The sequence below is a fragment of the Rhincodon typus genome, chromosome 30 (assembly GCF_021869965.1).
Source record: "Rhincodon typus isolate 14 chromosome 30, sRhiTyp1.1, whole genome shotgun sequence".
Classification (NCBI taxonomy): domain Eukaryota; kingdom Metazoa; phylum Chordata; class Chondrichthyes; order Orectolobiformes; family Rhincodontidae; genus Rhincodon; species Rhincodon typus.
Window position 1 is genome coordinate 26,708,749 of NC_063361.1, and position 24,059 is coordinate 26,732,807.

The 24,059-nt window shown below is 40.4% G+C and overlaps 1 protein-coding gene across 2 annotated transcripts in view; it reads left to right on the forward strand.

The window, feature by feature from the left end:
• Positions 1-23,788, forward strand: part of znf385c (zinc finger protein 385C) — a 182,269-nt gene extending 158,481 nt beyond the window's left edge. Inside the window, exons 4-8 of one of the 2 annotated variants that reach the window (XM_020511117.2) lie at positions 4,185-4,344; positions 12,082-12,408; positions 15,938-16,125; positions 19,490-19,588; positions 21,884-23,788. In XM_020511117.2, the coding sequence (XP_020366706.2) occupies positions 4,185-4,344; positions 12,082-12,408; positions 15,938-16,125; positions 19,490-19,588; positions 21,884-22,096 (987 nt within the window). In that variant the 3' untranslated portion in view covers positions 22,097-23,788. The remainder of the gene's footprint in view (positions 1-4,184; positions 4,345-12,081; positions 12,409-15,937; positions 16,126-19,489; positions 19,589-21,883) is intronic. The other variant, XM_048614642.1, reaches the window with a different exon arrangement.
• Positions 23,789-24,059: the final 271 nt, after the last annotated feature.

Below are 24,059 nucleotides of genomic sequence, written 5' to 3' on the forward strand. Positions count from 1 at the left end.
GAATTCTGTATGTTTCAGTAAAGTCTCCTTTCATTCTAACTGTCTGTCCCTTCTCCCCATCACTCGCTACTCAGCAGTCTCCTTGGCCTTACTTGCCTTGTCCTGCATCTTCAATGATCCTGGAGGGGGTGCTCCTCTCATAGCAAATGTGCTCTTCTCCAGGATGCTAATGTGCCCTTCTCCAGGATGCCAATGTGCCCTTCTCCAGGATGCTAATGTGCCCTTCTCCAGGATGCCAATGTGCCCTTCTCCAGGATGCTAATGTGCCCTTCTCCAGGATGCCACCAAGCCTCAGAGCTACCAGTCTCTGATTGTCCAGCAGCTCTTGCTGGATGACATCTGTCTCCAGAGTCTTTATTCCTGGGAAAGGAGAGGCTGGTAGCCTCACCACTGCCTGATGGCCTGTGATCCAGGAGGACCTTCCCCCAAAGAGGCAGCATGAGTTTCTCATTGGCTGTCCAGCTGGCAGGCAAGATCCTCTAGAAGATCAACAAGATCCCACCTTATAGTTGGTGTGGGTGAAGAATTCTCTGGTCGTTTTTATTTTAAATTCACTTGTGGCATGTGGTTCACTGGCTGGCCAACATTTATTGCCCGCCCCTAGCTGCCTTTGAACTGAGTGGCTTGCTAGACCATTTCAGAAGGCAGTTGGGAGTCAACCACATTGCTGTGGGTCTGGAGTCACATGTAGACCAGACCAGATGAGGATGGCTAATTTCCTTCCCTGAAGGACATCAGTGAGCCAGATGAGTTTTTTCTGACAATTGGCAATGGTTTCATGGTTATCAGTAAGTTCTGAATCCCAAATTTCCTTTTTAATTGAATTCAAATTCCACCATCTGCCAGCGTAAGATTGAAACCCAGGTCCCCAGAACATTAGCTGAGTTTCTGGATTAATAGTCTTGTGATATACCACTAAGCCATCACCAATACTAATGAGGAAAATATCTCACTGATTCTAGCTGGATGAATATGTCCCTAGCTATATAAATGACTTATCCACTTTAGCTGGGTTTTGATTAATTCACACTCACTGGATCAATGGACAGACTTTTCCAGTAGACTTCAGGGATGAGTCCCTAACTAACACTTACCAGCAACAAAGCCCATGTTACATCCTTCCACGTGGTGATTTCCTAATTGTCCCGTTCTATGCTCGTATTATTAAGGAGACAGACACTGCTGAATCAGATAGGTAATCCTGAGCACAGCTCCACATGCCTGTGCTGGTCACCAGTACTTAAATAACCAAGGTGTAGACCTGTAGGTGAAGCAGACTAGAGAGGGATGCCCTGCCGCTGGATCAGACTCTGCCACGGTTGCTGCCCCTTCACTAATTTAGATGGCTTGTTGCTGCGTGAAGAGTCCAGCTCTGGAAGACAACCTCCCAGCCTGTCTCCATAGCAGGAACGTGTTGAGGAGCTGCTAACTGCTCTCCTCCCAACCTCAAATTGCCACCACAAGACCAGGAAAACACAGCCCAACATGTGTCACTCAGTTGAGCTGGATCAAGGTTTCCAATAATGTACAGCCGAGTAAGGGTTGCTCTTCCAAAACTGCAAACAGTGAATGCTTCACTCAGTCATCGACAGCACAGCACCCACACTGAGAGTACTTGGATCAAACATGGAAGAGTACTTTTGTGTGTTCTCATACTCTCCACATTGTTTGATTTGGTGCCATCCTTGCCATAGAATGAACCCAGAGGCTGACCACTTTCATTCAAGATTACTATCTGCACCCTCTAATAGTGTCCTTAACTCTGGGCCAGGCGGTCTGGGTTCAAGTCCCACTTGCTTCAGACGTGAGTCATAACATCGCTGAAACGGTCAATTAGAAAATATCCACACTTAGCGACCAATTTTTCTTTCTCTGAACCTCATCAGCCAGGCCTGCTCTCGAATGTTTTCTGAAGTAAGAATGTCCCATCCAAGGTTTTCGGCCTGAAATTGTTCTCTGCCAGCCAATCATCAGCCAATGTCTCGCCACAGCGATAATAAAAGCAAAATAGCTTTCACCACAGCTGATCCGCTCTCCACTGAAGTCAACAGGAGAGTTCGGACTTTCCACTTGTTTCCCGGTCTTGCTGTCCTCTTCACTTGGTTTTGGAATGATGTTTTCCTAATCAATAAAGACTGATGTGGTGAAATATCATCTGCCAACTCACTACAGCCTCTCTCACCCTGTAGGGCATAACCAGCTTCACCTTTTTATTGCCACCCTCACTCCCCCATCCAAGTTCAATGCCTAGGAAGAAAGAATTGCAACCTATTTTCTACGTTAACTTCATTTTATCATTGTTAAATGGTAAGTCTTATCAACATTCATCATGTTCTTTATCTTGATGAGCATTGTTGATGGTTTTCTCTTTACATTTTGAATATCCTGAAATCCTCCTCAAAGGAAAAGATGATCAGTTGGCTAATTTGTTATATTACTGCTGTCTGTAATAAGTTCTACCATAATGAAAAATGCCAAAACGTGTAACAAAGCAGGCTATGTGGACAAGTGAAGATGGAATTGAAGTTAGTCGTTCCTTCAAGGGATTTGAGATCCGGGCCACCAGCTGCTGTGCATTGGCAACTGTTTATTTTAAGAGCTTCCACTTTTAAACTTTAGTTAATTCTGTCGAGTTCTGCTGGGCATGAGTGTGGCGACGGAAGGAAACAAACAAGTTGTCAAAATGCATCTGAATCCTTTGTCACTGTTTTTAAAAATAGTAGCAAAAGACTGGAGAGAAAGAGGGCTATTGTCCTTGCAGAATGTCCCACATTGGGTGCATTTTTTACAAAAGGTGCTTGAGTTTCTGAAAGAAGCCATTGAGGATATGCTGTGTATCCTGAGGGTATCTGTCTAATTAGGGTCCAGATCAAAGCAAGTCTGCTGATAGGTCCGCAATGTTTTTCATCTTCCAGCTTCAGGATTTGAGTGAGAGATTGCGTGTCAACAAATAGGAGCAGCTTATTTATGGAGCAAAAAGAACAAAGGAGTTAAATTGTATTCTGTCCGGGTGAAATAGATATCCCACACTAAGGCTCGAGAACTCAAGGCTTGTAATTCGTTTCTTGCAATAATCTATAATAGTATCATGGCCCTTGTCTCAACCTGCAATATGGAAATGAATTGATAATCATTTTTAATGAAGTATGTCATAAATGAAGAAAAGTCCCACTGATAATGCCGCCTTTAAGCCAGGTAGCACTTAATTATTTATCTCTTAAGTGAAATGGAGCCCAAATGAACTCAGGAAATTTGAGGTCCATGGAAAAGACATTAATGTGGAGAAAAGAAGTGTTTGTTGTGTCCATTTTCAGTATTATCCTGAGGACCTTATTAAAGTGAATTGGTGAGCATGGTAAGTGTTCATAATTGAGCTCTGTAAAACACTGAGTAATATATTATTTTTTATTCATTTCTGGACTTAAGCATTGCTGTTAATGCCAGCTGCTTTTGATTAATCTCTCGTTGCTCTTGAGAAGGTGGTATTGAGCTATCTTGTTGAAACACTGCTGTCGATATAGGTGTAGGTACACCCACAGTGCCATTAGAGAGTGAGTTCCAAGATTTTGACCCAGCTAAAGAGAAGATGCATGGATGTAGTTCCAAGTCAGTGGTTTCAAGTGGTTAGCACTGCTACCTCACAGCACCTGGGACCCAGGTTCGATTTCAGTCTCAGGTGACTGTCTGTGTGGAGTTTGCACATTCTCCCTGTGTCTATGCGGGTTTCCTTCAGGTTCTCCGGTTTCCTCCCACAGTCTAAAGATGTGCAGGGTAGGTGGATTGGCCATGCTAAATTGTCCCATACTGTCCAGGGACGTACAGGCTAGGTGGATTAACCATGGGAAATGCAGGGATATAGGGATAGGGTAGGTGGGCAGATATGGATGGGATGCTCTTCAGAGGGTCGGTGTGGATTCGATGGGCCGAATGACCTGCTTCCACACGGTAGGGATTCTATGATTCTAAGTCAGGACAATGTGTGACTTGGAGGGGAACTCGCAGGTGGTATTTGATGTTTCCCTTTCTATTGCAAACCAATACATAAATTGGCCAAGCAACAACCTGAATGGTGTTTGAATAATGACACAATTTGTGTTCTTTAAACAATATTGAATCACAAAAGAAAAGATTGTGATCAAGTTATTTTGATCTTAACTGAATGGTTCATTTCTTTTACTTTGTAGAACCAGGCTGAGGCACACTACAAGGGTCATAAACACGCCCGAAAGCTCAAAGCTCTGGAGGCCCTGAAAAATAAGCAGAAAGCCACAGCAGCCAAGGATGATGACATGATGCAATCGGTTCACAACCCAGACGATACCATGAGCGATGCAGAGAAAACAGGTTAATGACCCCAATTCTGTTAGTAACAGCAGACTTTGATGCATCTTTTACCTAATCATTGAAATTTAACAAATTGTTCAAAGCAACAAGTTTCATGTAACTTCGATGTTAAAAGCAGCAAAATAGTCAACAGAAGTTTCACTTTAACAGGGCCTGTGTCTGTTGCTTTCCCAGTGTTTACCAACAACATGGCACTCACCTTGTAAATTGTCACCGTTACCACAGGGTTGCCATATCACCGTATCACTGAATCATGGGGCACATCATCACGAAGCTGTCACTTTGGCAATCAATGTAAAGCAAGAGGTGTGAGACCACCACTTAGTACCTTGTTTCACAATTGTTGGGCATCGCAGTATAACTCTGATCCTGTGCAAAACTGTATACTAAAGATGTCAGGTGTTTTTGCTTAAAACTAACTAAAGGAATCCTCTGGCTCCTATTCTCATGTTGCTGAATGCAAGTGAAGGTGTGCTCATGTGGAAGAATGGACGGTACCCTCTGTCTCCAGATGAAGATGAATAGATACATTTCTGGACACTGAAGGTACCAGGGAAGGTGGGGAGAGAGCAGGAGAGCATTGAGACAGAGGATCGACATGATCATATCAATTGGTGGAGCGAGCCTTCTGAGCCGAATGGCCTGCTTCTGCTCCTATTTTCTACATTTGTATGCTTCGGTGTTTCCAGTCCATGTGATCCACAATGAAGCACAACTGGCAAGATAGCTTGCTGGTTAATGATATGCTGCAGATACCCACGAGGTCAGTACCTGGACCAGTATGATGGTTGGAGTTTACTCACTACAATATGTGAGTGACTCTGTTCACTGTTTCTAATAAGTAAGTTATTGTAGATGCTGAAAATACTGGTCAGCCACAGTAGAGTCTCAGAAATTTACCAACACTGATCAGTTTGATAGTTCCGTCAATCAATTGATATCCAATATCCAATTGGCAGTCCCAGTATCACCGCAGATAATTCCAGTTCCCTCTCATAATGTAAAGAATTCACTGGATTATGATAAATTAGTTAGGAATGGATGATCTATTGTGGCATTACACAAGTGACTTTGCCACAAATGAGGTTATAGCAACTCCAATGAATTTCTAGCTTAAGAAGTGATCCTATGGAAATTTCTTGTTTGTTATCCAGATACTGGGTTTGATATCACATCAGAAATATCCATTACTGTAGTTTTGTGTGTAAAATAATTTATGGCACAATTTCTTTCAACCACAACTGGACATGTCGAGGTGAACATTATGTTTCTCAGCAGAGGGCTGACATGGAAGGGCTCGGCCCATTAGCTCCTGCCTTCTGTCTGCACCGAATAAATGTGTTGCTGCCACTTAGCAGACCCAGACCACAGGAGCTGGGGTCCATCACCACCCCTGGAAATGACATTATAATTTAAATTTGTTAACTTCCTTTTGTCGTTCTATCGATTTCCATCACTGTCCTGATCTTCTTTTTCCAGTTACAGTGCCCCACCAGGAACTGTTTTAATCATTTAATAGTTTATTTTCCAAAAATATTAGCAGCTACCGAGTGTGAAACTGGCCAGTTATAACTGTGCAGCAAGCTTGCGATGATGCTGCTTGGCCTGCTGTGTTCATCCAGCCCTGCACCTTGTTGTCTCACTTTTCCCTCTGTTCTTTTCCAAGTTTGCAGCGTTTATCAGAGTCTGTTTCTTAAGCCAGTTTTCAAATGTCACTCCATAATAAGCTCTGATGCCTCCTGATAATGCAACAAGTAATATAGTGTTAAGTCATTGTTGCAGCTACCCTCATGTGTGATGGTTCTGAGATTCAGTACTGCAGGCCAGTGCAGAGAGCTAATGTCATGGTGGTGTCAGCTGTGAAGTCTCCCTTGCTCTCAGTATCAGCCTTTATCATTTGTTTGAAGGTGCAAAGTTTTTTTTTTAGGAACATGTTTAAAGATAATCAAACTCTGCCACCTTCTCCATCAGAGTCTGCTAACCATCGTTCCTGAGTCGAGCTTTTACCACCCTTGCATTACCTCATTTAGCTGGTGGAAAAGTCTCTCCTGACTGTTCTTAGCACCCCTAGAGTGTGATGTAAAATTGCAGCCGATTGATGTGTCAACAGGCGCAACTTTTTTTTAAAAGATGGCAAGCGAGCGGCTGATTTTGGCATCTCCCTGACTGGGGTATATCAAAGACTGGTGTGATGAGGTCAGGACGGTGACCTATGTCTGGACATAAAAATTCACCCCCATTGAGACAATCCAAAATACACGCGAGCTCTGATTGGAATTTTCATTCATTGGAAAAGAGAATTGATGGTGAAATCACAGAACAGGCAGTGTGATCTTTGCTACAGTCACTAAACCTGATGGGTTTGTTCAGGGAGGTAGAGTCATAGAGCTGTACGACATGGAAAACAGACCCTTCGGTCCAACTCATCCATGCCGACCGAGTACCCTAAATTAATCTAGTCCCATGTGCCAGCATTTGGCCCATATCCCTCTAAACCGTTCCTATTCATGTACCCATCCAGATGGCTTTTAGATTCTTGAAAATAAACAACAGAAGCAGTCAGCTATGCACGTTCACTGCTGGGTCAGACAGCTGTGCAAGTTTATTTCTCCAGAGCAGGTAGGTCTTAAACCTGAGGCTCCAGGCTCAGAGGTAGGGTGACTACCACTGTCCCAAAAAAGGCATATCATCGATATATACCCCATTCCCTATCAGTTCTGAAGAAGTGTCACTGGACCCAAAGTGCTACCTCCGCTTTCTCTCCGCAGATATTGCCAGACCTACTGAGTTTTTCCAGCAATTTCTGTTCTTGTGTTTGATTTCCAGCATCAGCAGTTCCTTTTTTTAATTCCATTCATTATCCCATCCATTGAAATTGAATACTGGCTGGCATGTATGATTGGTGACCAACATGCCACCAACCTTTGCACCAAAGCTTAAATTGAATTTCAATTGTAATTTGAGTGCAAACCAAAACACGGATTTACCATGTTTATTCACGTTATTTTAAGAAGTATAGCTCTATAAATTTAAAATTGGTGACACTTACTAGCTGTAGGTTTATACTCATTATTCTGTTTAGAAAGAAGCTGGTACAGCATTCTGTGCATTATCCAGAAGATACATGCACTTCCCTGAAAGAACCTTTTTTAAAGGCTCAAGTCTGTCCAACAGCACTTCCCTCTGAAACACAAACAAATTGCATTTCTTCCTGCCTGTCTTTAATTGTATTGAACTAGTGAATAAGGTAAAAATCTCTGGCAGGAATAGGTAGAACAAGAGCAACAAAATGATGGACTGAATAAACATAAATAAATCCTGAGTACAAGGAGACAGTTAGAGTTCAGCCTGTGCGTCAACAATGAATTTTAAAAACATGTGTGGATGTAGAGGAAAGCCAATTATTGATTTAGCATGGCTTAACCTGTGACAGGTTCTAAAAAGAAGTTTCAGCTATACTTCTTGTTGCTATTTGTTATGCTTCTGTGTTCTATAAGACAACAAGAAGGTGCAGTGTTTTGAGATGGTAAACATTACATTCTGCTGCTAAACATTACATGAGCTATAACATGAATGAATTTGCTGATATTAAATCAAGAAAAGACAGCTAATGGCAGCTTGTGCAGGTTTACAGCGAATTTGAACCACTGACAACAAGAAGTGGATCCATCTGACCAAAGGGCAGTGTTTGATTTGAAGGAGCATTTGGAGGTGACCCCAAACTGTTATTGCTGTTGTTCTTTTTGATGCCAGAGATTGCAGAAGAGCGAGTAGCTATTGACATATTGTATGTGACTTGCTGTATTGCATCCTAATTGTACACAGTGCAGGTTAAGTTTGTAAATGGATCAGACATTGAGTGCAGTGGCAAAGCACTGATGAAGTAGACTTTTGCTCTGGATAATATGGAGTCTTTTGAGTATTGCCATGGGTAAATAGTGAATATGCAGCAAATCTCCTGATGTGTGGCTTTTAGACATAATAATGTCCCCTTTAAATCCTTTCCATTGTCTGCATACCCAAGAAAGGCTAAAATAAAGGTGGCGGGGTGGGGGGGTGGGAGGGGTTGGCGGGGTGGCGACAGCCACAGTGCATTCCATGTGCAGCAGGATGAACATCACAATTGCAATGTTATTTGTCGTTCCTGCCAGGGCCATAATAGATGTTTAAAAACCCTTTCCATTTGCTTAGAAACAGGCTTCTGTTGCACATTATGTGCCAGATCTATTTGAAAATTGTGATGTCCTAAGTAGTCAATTTAATGTTACATTTAGTCCTTTTAAAATACATCAAGCTGCACAAAATCTGCATGCAAATACGTACCTTTTTGATAGCTTGAAAGATCACTGGTTTTAACTTTGTAGTGGTGTTCAGAATGGCAGGTGGGGGGGAAATACGATTGCTTAATCCATTAATTGTTCCTGTACCCACCACAGATAGCTGTAAGCTGCTCCCTTTGAGAGGAAACATCGCAATCAGACCCATAGATTTTAGATATTTAATATTTTTATTGCACATCAACATACTCGAGATAGTTTGCGCGTAATTGCAGAGAGCATTTATCTCCATGGAGCAATGTGTAACATCATACCTGATATGAAATTGGCCTGGCAATGTGCATCAAAATTGAAAAGGAAATTTACATGTTGTTTGAGGTACCAAAAAATAAATTGTCTGCATTGTCTGTTATAAGACCAGGTAAACATTCTTGTATTTTCTGAATCTTTGTTGAAATACTTCAGCAAAGAAAGCACCACAACATGTAATTTGAGGCTGTTTAAAGGTTTTAGGGATAATAGATTTTTTTTTGTTTCACCCCTATCACCAAGACTTTCATGTTTCATCCCTCTCTGGCAAGTTTTCATATGGCTGAAACACGACTGGAAAAAGCAGTTTTAAAATCAGAATCATGTACCAATCACTGGTTATTCATGAGAAGATTCATAAGTGATTCACAAATATTAACTAAACAGTGAAAATGACAGCAAGGAATAAGCAGAAAAGGAAAAGGATTAAACAAAATGAATAAGAAACTCGGCAGGTCTGGCAGCCTCTGTGGAGAGAGAGAGGAATAGAGTTCATGTTTCGAATCCAATCTGACTCCTCTTCAAAACTGAAGAGAGGTGGAAAAGTTACTGAATTAAACACTAAAACAAAACAAAGCTGTGGCTGCTGAAACATACAATAAACAGAAATTGCTGGAGAAACTCAACAGGTCCAGCAGTATCGATGAAGAGAAAACAGAGTTAATAGTTTGAGTTCAGTGATCCTTCTTCAGAACTGAAAGCAGCTGGGAAAAAATGGTTATTTGTGTGGATGATGAGGGGTAGTCAAGGGCATCTACATAGATGCTGTGAGACCTGCTGAGTTTCTCCAGCAATCTCTGTTTTTTTGTTTGAAAAGTCATTGACTTCTATGCTGTTGAAAAAGGCAGATGGACAAGTGGAACAGAGGGTAGGGTTAATCAAGATTGAAGATTAAAGGAATCACAGAATAAAAAATGAAGAGAGTACTAATGATTCTGGAGAAGACATTGGCGTAGGTGCTAATATCAATAAAGTCATGCTGTGACTGAAAAGCAAAACTGTGACAAACAAGATGCAGACACTGGGGAGGGAGGGGAAAAATCGAAATGGGTGACAGAGTTCATGGTCTGAAGCTGTTGAACTCAATATTGAATCCTGTAGGCTGTAAAGTGCGTAAAGGGAAATGAGGTGCTGTTCCTCAGGCCTGTGTTGGGCAACGCTTGAACATTACAGCAGGTCCACAACGCAAATGTGAGTGAGAGAGCACGAGCAATAATGTCAACGTAGATTTCCCCTCATTAAGATGAAAATGGTAACACACAACTTTAGTATTGCCGAGAAAAGATACTTTTGGTGAAGCTTTACACTTTGCACTCATCAGGACAATTCTCAAAAAATACTTAAATATAGGGGAAACACGAATTATACTGTGTGAGAGGAGAGTGTTAATTGGTAGCAAGTGGACTCTGGTTGCCATGGCAATAGCTCAATCAGTCAGAGGCTAGTCGCCAACCAATCAGCACTCTCTTCTCACACTGTAGAACTGTTGTTTTCCCTTTATTTGAATAATTCTTGAGAATACTCCTGATGAGTGCAAGGCATTGAGCTCCTCTGATGCTGCCTGGCCTGCTGTGTTCCTCCAGCTCCACTCTGTGTTATCTCTGACTCCAGCATCTGCAGTTCTTGCTATCTCTGAGCTGCAATAAAGTTTGTCATTTTTCAGCAATTCTGAATGTATTAAAAGTTACAAAATTCAAATTATTTGTGAACTCTTTATTGACTATCATTTCCACTCCCTCCCCCCGAAAAAAAAGTAAAATTATGGTTACAAAATCCAGCGTCCAGTGTGCCAGAAACACATAGAATTGGAAGCTTCCTGTGTCTACAGACATGAGGCAGATGTAGCACACAATTACATCTGTTTCCTGAGCTCGCTTCTCCTGAAATGGCTAACCATCCTCACATCAGAGGTATTTTCAGGTTGACCATCAGCCTATTTGTCCCACAATGAACATACATTCCATAGCTATCTAGTCCTGGAGTGGGACTTGAACAAGGGCCTCTGGTTTAGAGGAAGGAATACTACACACTGCACAACAAGACCTCCTTCCAAGCAGGTGCCAAGTTTTGTGAATTCCCAATGCACATAAATGGGTAGCAACAGATGTTGTCAAAATATCTGAGGGTTTATTCCCACTTGAATTTTGGGGCCTCGTCACATGCTCCTCTGGTTCTGTTATGCCTCACGTTCTGAATCTTCAAAGGGATTCCACCTTCTCTCTCACCTCAAAACCAATACAAACCAAAAGGAGCAGTATTAATCAGGGGGGGAAGACCCAAATTTGGACTACCTACCTCAGAATAGAACAACTTAGATGTGGACGATGATGAAGACAATAGTGCCCAACATTCAAACAAAATAATAAAAATGTTGCTAAAGCTTAACTTACAAAGGACAATAAAGCTAGACTTCCCAGTTTCAGCTCCAACATATCAGGTTTTACAAAGCTAGCTCTTGGGGAAATCAGAAACCTACAGCCCAAGGCACCTTATTTTTCAATCTCCGATAGCCCTATACCAGCACGAAGACCACTTATCTTCACCAGTTTTCCTGGTGAATTCTGTATTATTCAATAATGTTCTGATTTGAACGGGCCAGGAGGAGTGTGTGCTCTTGATGCCATCAATCCACAGTTTATTTAAAGCTTGTTAGAGCAGCAAAGACAATAATAACAGAGATATTAGATTTAAGCTTTTGAATTTCAGAATTTTAATATGGATTCCATGTCTCACCAGTGCTAAAATTGCGACTTGTAATTTCAGTTTGAATACTTGCTTTTAATGGAAGATGCTGACTTTACAATCTGCGGTGCAATATTGAATTTGTAGCATTTTGAAGTCTGAATGACATTTACCTTCTGAAGAACCTATCTCTTCCAGTTAATTTACTTTTCTACATTAACAGTGCTGAGAATCACAATGTAGAAGACAAGATTCCATAATAAGACAAAAGAATCGCATACCATGTTTCACAATAATATAGACAAGAGAGAGGCAGATTAAATTAAATCAAGCCATTTTCCATTAATCGACTGAATAGGTGAAAGTAATCCAATTTAAGTTTATCCACATCTTCGTCTCTGTCAAAAATATAGATACATGTAAAAGGATATACTTTTTCAATCTGTTGTGTTCTTTATTTGATTTACAGAGGATTGTCCAACCACACCAACGGATGAGAAAACAAAAGGTAATTCTACCTCACTGGTCCAAGTATCAAAAGTATTTCTGGTGGAAAATGCTAGCAGCAAGATGTCCGCCACGTTTTCCTGCTCAGAAGCTACGAATGGCAGGTCGGAAAATGACATTGCAACCTCAGTCATGCACACTGCAGAGATCGTTCGAAGTGAGGGCACCGACAGTGTTAGCTCAGCGCCTGAAAGTGAGAAGGACGGAGAGAAAATGAAACAGCAGCTTTACTGTGCAGTTTGCAAAGTGACAGTGAACTCCACATCACAGCTCGAGGCGCACAACAATGGTAAGTGACCCCACTGCTTGTGGTCTGTGGAAATGGGCCACGTAGACGACAATAAAAGTAGGCAAAGTCTACTGCAAGGTCATACAGCGCAGAAACAGACCCTTCGGTCCAACTCATCCATGCCAACTATGTTCCCAAACTAAACTACTTGCCTGCATTTGGCCCATATCCCTCTAAACCTTTCCAATTCATGTGCCTGTCCAAATGTCTTTTAAATGTTTTATCTGTACCTGCGTCTACAGCTTCCTCTGGCAGCTCATTCCACACACGAACCACCCTCAGTGGCTGAATATTACATGCCCCCTCAGGGGCGGAATATTACATGCCCCCCCCAGGGTGTGCTTTTGGCAGAAGCATGTAATATTCAGCAGGTGGCTTTGCCAGCAACTTCCGACCTGTCTCGCCCCACCCCCACCCCCAACCACCAAACTCAGCTCAATAATAGAGTGGGCAGACACCGAAATCAAATGACCATCCGCCATGTCTGAATGAAGTTCTTTGGATCAACTTGTTCAGTGTTGTTATTACCCACTTCTGGAGCAATTGGGACTTGAACTGAGGCCTCCTGGCCCAGAGGTAGGGGCACTACCAATGCACCTTAATAGCCTTTTGTAGCTGAGCAAATCATTAAGGGTCCATTGAGCTTGTTAAATTACCTTGCCTACACCATAACACTGGATTCCATTTCTTTTAAAAATGTGTTTAAAATGACAGGAATTAAGTGTGTGGTATCTTCAGGGGGTGCCCTTTGTCGTTTGGAGGCATCCCCGTACATACGTTAAATCCAACCCCTCTATCCTCCTCACATGCCTGTTGCTAATGTAATGAAAAATCCTTGCACCACCCCTGTCCCCTCTGGCTCACTTTACCCTGGAATCCATAGGATCTCTTTCATGGGTTTTGCCTGCAATCCCAGCAATGTCCACTAGGGAGCTCCAGCACTGCCTGGGCTGCTGGAGTTGCCGGCTAATCAGATTAGCTGGGACATCCTCCCTACTGACGGGCAGAAGTCCTACTCTGCATTAATTTAGCCACCTGCCAAGCTGAAGGGACATCCTGGCCCCGTACTATTCTGCCCAAAGTATGTTCCATGCATAGTAGTCATCCTGGTCTTCATCTCTAAGAGACGTCTGTGGAGGAGAACCTTAACAGTGTCCTGTGGAGTGGATTGTGAATTTAATGAAATTATTTAATCAAGAAACGAAGATGTTTAAAATAGCTACGCTACTATGCAGTTTACCTTACAAATAGTGTGCCAACTGTATTTTTACTTAAGTTTTTGTCAAATTGATGTGATAGGTGACAATGGATTCATTCCTTGGCAAAATACCCCCATTTCCCATGGAATCATGACAGAGAATAAATTAAGTAAAAAAGAAAGTGCTGGTGACACTCAGTGGGTCAGGCACTATCTGTGAAAGGAGAAACCGAGTGAACCACTTTGATGGAAAATGAGTCATTGCTCTAATGACAGAAGTGATAAGGATGAAAAGCTGCAAAAATTAAACAAAGCAAGTTAGTCAATTAGCGGCTCCAGCCATATAGATTGTGAATATAAATTCCATCCTTTGAGCAACTTTCTAAAACACCTACTTACATTGAGCCAAAATTCACAATTTCTCTGAATGGCTAATAATTGGCACCTGTAAAAACTACCTGAAGTATCCAATTCACAAAAAAGAGCATGAGATCTTAAACATAGAACCAGAGCTGCAGAATGAATTAATGTTGATTTGGTATACTCCTGACAGGCCTTGATCCGAAGAACCTCTTCAATTATGAACTAGAGTCTTGATTCTATCATCTTTACACTGTTCCCTTTCTTTGCCATAGTTAGAAGCAAGTTGAGAGAAATTTGGAACTATTGTGCGCAGTATATAGAGATCAAGGAGAGTCCATTCCATTCATTAGAGTAGAGGGCAGGTCACCCTTGTGGAAGTATTTCTACTCAGAAGTTAGAGCATAACTTCCATTGACTCCAAAGTAACTGTGTTGTTAAATGTTGTGCCAAAGCTGGGAGCTGGGCGGTTCCACTAAAGCAGACATAAAGGAAACAAAGATAAAATGCTTTTCCCAACCTCGTGATGTCTCAAAGTACTTTACAACCAACAAGGTATCTCTGAATTATAGTCACTGCTGTAATGCAGGAAACATATAACACAGTGAAACAATTTATGTGTTGACTAGCTCTCACAAACAGCATAGTGATAATGACCAGACAATCTGTTTTTATGTTGACTGAAGAATATTAGTCAGGACACTGGGAAAAGTTCTCCTGCTTTTCTTGAAAATAGCTCAAAGCAGGGATATTTTACATCTGCTAGAGAAAGTAGACGTGGCCTCAGACTAACATCTCTTCAAAAGGTGGCACCTCAAACAGTGCAGTGCTCCCAAGTTCTGCTGCACAGTTTGTCCACTGTTATTGGAAGTAAGAATTTCTTGCTTGTCTAGTATGGGAAATAAAACAAATATCCTGACTGAGAATATCCCAGGGTGCTTTACAGCCAATCGGTCATCAATTATTCTGGTTACTGTAAGCGGAATTGCCCAATTCACCCGATTAGCTGATGTAACTACTCGGTGGCATCCTGTTCACACTCTCCCCAAGATTTTCCACAGAAGTTGGAGTGGATGATTTAGCGGGCTAGGTTATAAAGTCTGAAGCTAGACATAAATCATTTTCTTTATAACATCTTTATTTGCAGAATGTCGTATTACATATCTCTGCCATCTATCTACCATACAAGTGTCCTAGCAAGGGTTCTGAAAAAGAGAAGAGAAATGTTAACTCTGTTTCTCTGTCCACAGATGCGGCCAGACCTGCTGAGTTTCTCCAGCACTTTCCAGCTTTATTTCAGATTTCCAACATTCACATTTCAGCGTCCCAGCAGTCTTTACATATGCTCAAGATACTTAATCAATAACTACTGCCCATTTATCCCTAATATCAACAATACAATTAACATTAAATTTTTAAAAATTAACAACCATCCCACCATGTCGTATTGTGGAACTGTACAACTGTCCCTTATTTGGCTTTCTTGTAAAATCTCTGATCGTTAATGCATAACGTAGGAACATTTCCAACTTTTTTGAAATGAGAACCATAACACTACTAAAATCACAGACAGCAAGATATCAAGGTCTCCCAGTACATTTTGGAAGCAATTCACTTTTAAATCATGAATTGTCTGCAGTTATAAACCAAACTCTGTGCACCTTTTCTGCAGATGTAACATTGTGTTCTTTGCTGTGTTCTATTACCCTAATGCACTTTGTATGGTATGATCAGCCTGTACTGCATGCAAAACAAAACTTTTCATTGTACCTAGGTACATGTGGCAATAATAAATCAAATCAAATCAAAAAAACTGTTATTAAGTCTACACATTTGTTGACAAGGCTAGTAGGTGAATAGTTTTGTTTGATCAATTTGTAAAACTTTTTGTAGCCAGTTTTGCTGTCATTAAAATTAGCAGTGTTAAGCCTGATGAATTGCGATATAATTATTTGATGTTTTATTTTTTAGGGTCCAAGCATAAGTCAATGCTGCAGGGACAGAACAGTCACAGCAGAAGAAGCAGACTGAGACTCTTCCCACGGACTTTGTACAAAACTAAACGCATTGGTAACAAAGGGAGCATTGGTCTACAGAGCAAGGCTTTTCACTGTAATATCTGTGAGATATATGTTAACTCTGAAACACAACTCAAACAGGTGAGTTAAAGTTAAAAGTATTTCTCTCAGGATTTAAAAAGCTGAGACCTTGAATTTTACTTTGTGCATTCATCCAAGGAATCTCATTACTTACATCAGACTCAACAATTGACTAGGTAAATGCTGTTTCTCAAGCAGCCTCAGGAGTAGAACTCTTTTAATCTATGCCTTCCTGAAAGCAGATGGAACCTGCTTTGCTTAATTCCAAGCATGTAGCATTAGTGCAGTGAGTGTTTCTTTCTCCACTCACAGCCTGATCTCAGTCCTGCATCTCAGCACGTGCTGTTTGTGTAAATAAAGACTTTGCAGCAATTGCAATGTCACCCAGTACATGGGACATGTTCCCTCTATTCTTCTGCTTGTGTCATCCCCCTGACCCACCACAATGATTCCACTGGTGACAGGAGTGGACTTGTCAGCCCTGAACAATTTAACATTTATCACCGGATCACTCTCCGGTGGAGGAAGATCTTAACGGTGTTCAAAGAAGTAGTTTTTTTTATTCATATGCTGCGGACACTTTTGTTATTCCAAATGTGAGAAAGGCTGGTCGATCGATGGTGGGGAATGAAGGTCTTGTGACAAAACCAATACACACAGCCAGGGTTAACAAGCATGGCCCCTCAGATCTGAAGTTCTCTTTCTAAATTCCTCAGCCTCGCTACTTCTTCAAGGAAAATCAATTCAAATAGTAACACTCCAACTTTGATAACCCCCCTCCCACCTCCCTCATCCCTTGTCTATTCTCGCCCTTTTCCAGCTCCATTTCTCAAACTTCCCAATAAAACACCTCAGGGTGGTTTATTCCAGGGAATATGTTCAAGCTGCTGTTAATCATTTAAAATATTGGACCACTACATGTTGTCATTTCGTCTGGGCTGTTAACCACTTGAAACACTTTGATCTTATCCCTTCACCCAGACAACTAACTCCAGCAACACTACCTTGTTGCTCCATGGCAAGGATGTCTTCACTGTCTCTGACCCTAAATTGCACAATTGCACAATCACTAACTCAACGCAGCATGTGCTTGCAAACCACTGTACAAACAGGCTTATATATACTGTAGTGGGTGACTCGACAGTGCATACCAGAAACCTTCAAACAAAATATACAGAGGCTGACAAGAAAACCAGCTTAATTTGACACCTACATCCGTCAATTTCTTCTTCTGTCTTTTGCAAGCAATTACAAGGGATAAGCACATCTGGGACACAGTAAATATTTACTCTAAAGCTATATATTTTTAGGAATATGTTCATTGTTGGGTTGAGGTAATTTTTATACACATTAGCTGTGTTTAATAAATTGGGCCAAAATGTAAGCTTGACGATTTATTTGTGCAGAGTGTGAGGCACAGAGGGAGGTCTTATGATACAATGGGTAACAATCATATCTCTGAGCCAGAAAAGCCATGGTGAGCCCCATCCCAAACGTTAGTAGCTAAGGAATGCACCTATAAATCTTTGTGATGACAGGCGGTTATTCCTGGTCAGCCATGTGATCGATAAAGGGTGTCTGTACCATCACTATCCATAGCTCCAGACTATAACAGTTGTGGCACAGCAACCTGGATTCCCCCAGTAACACAGCACCACAGCTGTAAAGCCTCAAGATATAGGCTGATCTTACCTTCTAACCCTGGTTCTACTTCAATGGTTGAAGATATCAACCATCTACCAAGCAGCCTGTACTCTAAATCACTGAATGCTGGTCTCTGGATTCAGACCTGCTCTACTGGAAGGTATCTCAATGTTAGAGAAAGATGAGCTGTATTTCCTTCAGTTTCCACATAGCTGATAGCCAGTGAAATTCATCATCATTCTGATTCCAATTTAGAGTGTTAAACTTTTACTGAGACATAAAACCTGCAAACACCTTGAAGTGAAGCAAAACACTTCAATGATAAATGACCAAGGCGGTTCCTGGTTAAATTATATGTCTGGACTTCTTTCCCTTTTATGGTTTGTTTGCAATAATTTCAGAGCTTTTAATCTTCCTAATGATGCACAAAGGTTATGGAGTACCAGAAAAGATTCAGTGCTTAGTTGTTAATGATTATCATCCAGGGGGTGCTGGCATTGTGATGCTGTGATACTTTCTCTCATGAAATATAACCAAAACATGATACTATAGGCATCTCATTTTGTATTAGAGAGGGACATTTGGTTATATTGCTTGAAGAGTACCACTTCCCATTCAGTTGCAGGTGGAGCTACCTTAGCCAGAATTAAACCCCCATGCTCTTGGCAGTATATCAGAACTGCACACTAACCATCCAGCCAACTCAGCTAACTGGTCCCAGTATGTGGAAGAAAAATCGATGTGCAATAATTATGGATTAGCAAGCCCAAATTCACAAGTTATTGAATGTGCTTTATTATTGCACATTAATATTGTGATATTTAATGACAGAAGGGATTTGATGGTCAAGTTTGCATCATTGTTTAAAAACAATTTGTGTTTGGGATCTGGGTGATGCCAGCAAGGCTGGCATTTATTTACCATCCTTTTCTCGCCGTGGGGTGATGGTGGTGGTCCTGCCTCTTGAATCACTGCTCTCCATGAGGTGAAAGAACTCCCACTAGGCCATTCAGCAGGGAGTTCCAAGATTTTGACTCAAAGACAACGAAGAAATGGTGATATGCATTGGAATGTCCCAGGGTGGACATCATGCTAATATTTCCTACAAAAATAGGAAATCCTTCCCTATATTTGCAAGTGTATTAATGGTAATCTTGCTAAGTTTATTGGATTGGTTGAACAAACATAAAATTGTTCTCTCATGGCCAGAGACAGTGTTTATAAGTAACTATTAATGTACTTTTTTTTTTACAATGCAGTCATACCTCCTTCAAGAGAGCACAACTTTTTTGAGGGTTATGATAATGAGTCTAACAGTATTAAAGCAGAAGTTCTCACCAGTTCATAGATTTTCCACTGATTTCATTCTCAACAGCACACCCTGTGGGGAAGTGTAAAATCACTGGCAGCAACTACTTGATTTCTGTGTTTGACTGCACATGTGCAGATTCCAGAAATTGTTGTCAGCTTTTGAGGAGTGACTGATGACATTTGCACCATCATGACTACCACAGAATTTCACATTAATGTCCCAGTTAATGTGAAATCAGACAGGTAACGTAATTTTGAGGCTTGCTCTTTTATAGCAGATGTCTTTACCACGTTAAAAGTTATGGCGAAAGGCAAATGTTACATAAAAGTTGCATGAAGACAAAGAGCTAGCAATATTAACCTAATATAAAAATACAATGTTAATATTGTGCTTTCACTAAAATGACTGAATAATCTCTTTCTTTCAAGCACTCTGTTTATTTGTAAGTCTGCTTGATTCCCAATACAGCATATGACTAGTAGAAGACATAAGGAGAGACTTACAGGAAAACCATCTAAGCCCAAATACAGTCCTTATACCAAGCTTCAACAGACTGCAGTGTTGGCGGTGAGCACTCTAGTCTGAGTTTGTTTATTGACATCTTTGGAGGATTGAGTAATAACTGAATAGTTTATTAACCATGCTGACTACTTCTTTCACAGAGGCACCAATGCATTCTTAGCATATTACTCCAACTTGGCTGCCCTTCTCAAAATACTGAATGCTGAGCAACCCAGTCCCTGAAAATTTGTTATATCATAACATGTTACAAACAAAAACATAAACATATGCCTTTTGTTGTCACAAGAGTACCTAGTCATCAAGAAGGCCCAACAATTGGTTTAAGTAGAATAAAACACAGAGAATGCAGGAGAAACTCAACAGGTCCACGGAGAGAGAAACAGAGTTAACATTGCAAGTCCAATATATCTTCAGAACTGAAAAAGTTCAGAATTCTGAAGTTATGAACTGTTCTGAAGAAGAGTCATATCAGGCTCAAAATATTAACTGTTTCTCTCACATACAAATGCTGTCAGATTTGCTGAGATTCTCCAGCATTTTCTATTTGTTGTCAATTTCCAGCATCCACAGTATTATTTCACGGTTTAAGTAGAACTGTGCTGTACAAAATAAATTAAGCAACACTGCATTCAGTCTTGCTATTTGCCATTCCTGCACTTTAAGTACTATTCCTCACAACTCTTTTTAAGTCATTATGTAATGGGAACTATGACGTGGGTGCTGTATTTTCGATGATAATCTATAATATGAAGATTTCCATGGGCCAGCATTAGAAATTATCCCAGTTTTAGTATTCTGTTTAAACTGCAATCACTTGAGGGAATATTAAACTCAGATTTAGAGATTCTATAGACCAAATCAACAAAAAAATGTAATTTCAAATTGAAAATATATGAGAAAAGAAGCAGAAGTGCATTTGTTAATATTAAAACAACGCTTCAATTCATCATGTAATGAGCAATGCCCAGAAGAGGATAATTGCTTTATTTAGAATATAACTCTTGTAGAATGTCATTTAAAAATTAATCTCTAAATAGGCAAATGTTGTCTGACTTCATCCTCTTGTACCAAGATGATCTCTGCGTTGAAGGGGTCATTATTTATGATGTACATAAATCTGCTCTCACATTACCAAGTTTCCCCTCCTGTTGCAATCTTAGAGTTAAGGATGAACTAAAGAACTGCAGCACAAATCTATACTTCATCCTACAAGCTGCCTTTCATGTTCATATTCACAGACAAGCTATTGTTACAAGGTTACTGGATATAAAACAATGATAACTAAGGGCGAATTGTATACTGAATAGCTAAATACAAAATACAAATGCAAATACGTATTATAACTGATTTGAAGGTGATCTAACTTCCAATACTAAAAACACACTGCTGATGTTATTTTCTCGTAAGGAAGAGCTCTAACAGAAGAAGCCCATTTTTTTTCTTTTATTATTTTAAATTGCACAGTAATAGTACTGAAGTTGGAGGAAAAGTACAAGTAAAGTTGAAAAGAAAGTCAGCTTCACCTATACACTATTATTATCAAACAATAGCAAACTCAAGTCAGCAAGATATCGTTAGGAAACCAAATACCCTTTAAGGAGAGACTTAATTGATATATTAAGGGTGTTTCCACAAAAGCTGCACAGGCTAGGAATAAATTTGTCAGTTTTTTTTAAATTATGAAGGTTTTGCTTTATTTGTACAGGGAAATGCTATTGCCTGTGGTTAGCAACTTAGTGACAAAGGGCTATCAATTTAAAATTGTCACTGGGGAAGTGAGTCAAGGGTTTGGGAGAAATTGCTTTGTACAGAATTGTTAGAGCATAAAATACTTTGCCACAGGGAATGGTGCAGGCAGAGGCCACAGCATTTTCTGAAGGAAAAGTGGTTAAGTCATTTTAAATAGAAAGAAAATATAGAGTTCTGGAGAGAGAGCTGGGCAGTGTTTCGGATTCACTTAAGCAAGCAGCTAGTACAGATACAATGAGTTGAATGGCCTCCTTCTGTGAAGTAAAAAACATAGGAAACAGGAGCAGGAGCAGGTCAAGAAACTACTTGAGACTGCCCTTCCATTCAGTAAAATCGTGGCTGACTTACTACCTCAATTCCGCCTTCTCGCCCTATCCCTGTATCCCATGATTCCCCTAGTGTCTACAGAAAAAACTTCTATTGGGAAAAGTATGATTGATAACAGTGAAATATCTTAGACAAGATTAAATCAATAAACATCACTATTTGAACAGTCTTGATGTGGACTAGCCATTACAGGTCTATTTAGCTACAGTATTGGCAGGAATGGTTGAGATGTCTTAATCATATTTGTTTGTTTCCTTTCTACAGACAAAGATGGCTTTTCAGAAGCACCTCACAAAACCATTGGCAGCTGGCTTCTTACCAAATCCTCTAACAGCAGCTGCTGTCTGTGCAATGCCAAACCTTACCCTTCGACCGACTACACTCTTCCAGACACCATTTCTCGGACCAGCCTTCTTCAGAGCCACTCCAGGTCCTCTGAGGGCAACACATACACCATTTCTCTTTGCACCATATTGACTTCAGGGTTCAAATCATTACAGACATTTTGGAAACTAAAAGGGAACTATGCAGTCATAAATGTGAACATTATAAGTTATGCATGGCAGAACTCTGCCTCCTTGCTTAAACATCTATTGTCAGCAGTTTTATACTGCAAATGTATTTAGATGAACTTCATATTAAGAAAATATGGTTTCAGTTACAAAGACAATTACAGAACTGATTTAGATGTGCGTAGATTTCTGGTAGAACCATGGCTTACCAGGTCTATTTTGCACAATATTTTTGTGAGTTCTTTAACATGTGTCAGTTGCTAGTAAAGATATTAAGTGCGAGGGCGTTTTTTTTTATACAGAAAAAGAATCAAAAATCTGAAAAAAAAGAACACTGAAGAAAAATGATTTTGAAGCCAAAACGGTTGATGAAAAATCAAATAGCACATCACACGGCGTACTGCTGTCCAAAGAAGGAAACATGAAGGGATAGCAGAAGAGTGGCCCTAGCTCATTGCCTCAGTTGGATAGATAACATGGAGAAAATGAAATGTCAACCCCATTTTAGTTAAGGGTGCCTATTTAATCTAGAGGTTCAGGAGGCAATTTGAACCCAATGCGAAGAAGTACAAAATTGCAGCTGACTTTCCTGTACGCAACCCTCGTTCAACAGTTATCATCGTCCGTCATACAACAAGCTCCACAAATATCAAGGCCATGAGGCTGGAAGTGGATGGATCTGAAATGTTTCAAAGCATTAGCTGATTTGATCCTAATTGGGATAATGAGCACACTGTCTCTATGAACTGAGTTCATTGCTAATTGCTTTCGAAGAACTAATAAGAAAATACTGGTGAAAGACTGGACTAGAGAACCATATATGTTCCAACAATTCAGATTGATAGGTTACCACCATTTTTAATAAATTCTATTTAAAACACCTTGATAACATTCAAAGCGAATTATTTGCTTAAGGCATTATTTTATGGTTTCTATCACACAAGCCATTTAGTTTTTTGGCAAAGTTCGGACTTTGTGTTTTAATAATCAATGTTTTCAAAACCTTGCCTCATAGAGGCCCATATTTTATACTTAAAAGCGCCAATATTTTGAAGGGACGCATTTAGTAGATTTGAGATTTAGTAAAACACTTCAGATAATGACTTGTAATAATGGCAGTTGTGTAAGCAAAGCGACGTTAAATCCGAAGCAAACTATTTTTAGTTAGACCAAAAGTCATCATTGGGCATTCACAAGTTTTTCCCCAAATAGGTTCATTTGTTTGAGGTTTTGAATTTGGTTTAGACATTTCAAGTCACCAGAAAGGCCAGCAAGGATTTTAACATATGCATTTCACCAAAGGAAGTAGCGTTTTATTAGCCTAATGTGGTCTTCCAGCCAATGCTAGTTTCTGGATTAGGGGAAGTGTAGATTCATTGGAAACAGCTGCCATTCCATCAACCTAACAATATTGCCTCTGAAGTTAAGAATCTGTTTGTCTAACCTCATTTTGCTTGGCTTAGTACAGATGCAGAGAAAGTTGATTTTTTTAAAAAATATTTTCGTAGATATTGTTGTGCTTTTTACTATGTAGTTTACGTAGGCTGAGACACTAGCCTTACTGAGGTCTGTTATGCGAAGCAATTTTTTTTTCTGACAGCCTCCACTGTTGATTTCTAAAATTATCATTTTGTTACAAGAATACATCTGTGCTAGATGGGGGGATCCCTTTGGGTGCAGTGGTAGTGTCCCTACCTCTGAGCCAGGAGTCCTGGGTTCAATTCATATCCTGTTCCAGAAACAGGTAATAATATCTATGAACAGGTTGATTAGAGCATACCTGCAAGTGTGCTTGGGCTGTTGGAGCACGGTGATAGTGTCCCTGCCTCTGAGCCAGAGAGACTCAGGTTCAAGTCCCATCTACTGCAGAAATGTCATAACATCTCTGAACAGGTTGATTACAAATGTGCTTTACACATGAGAAGCTA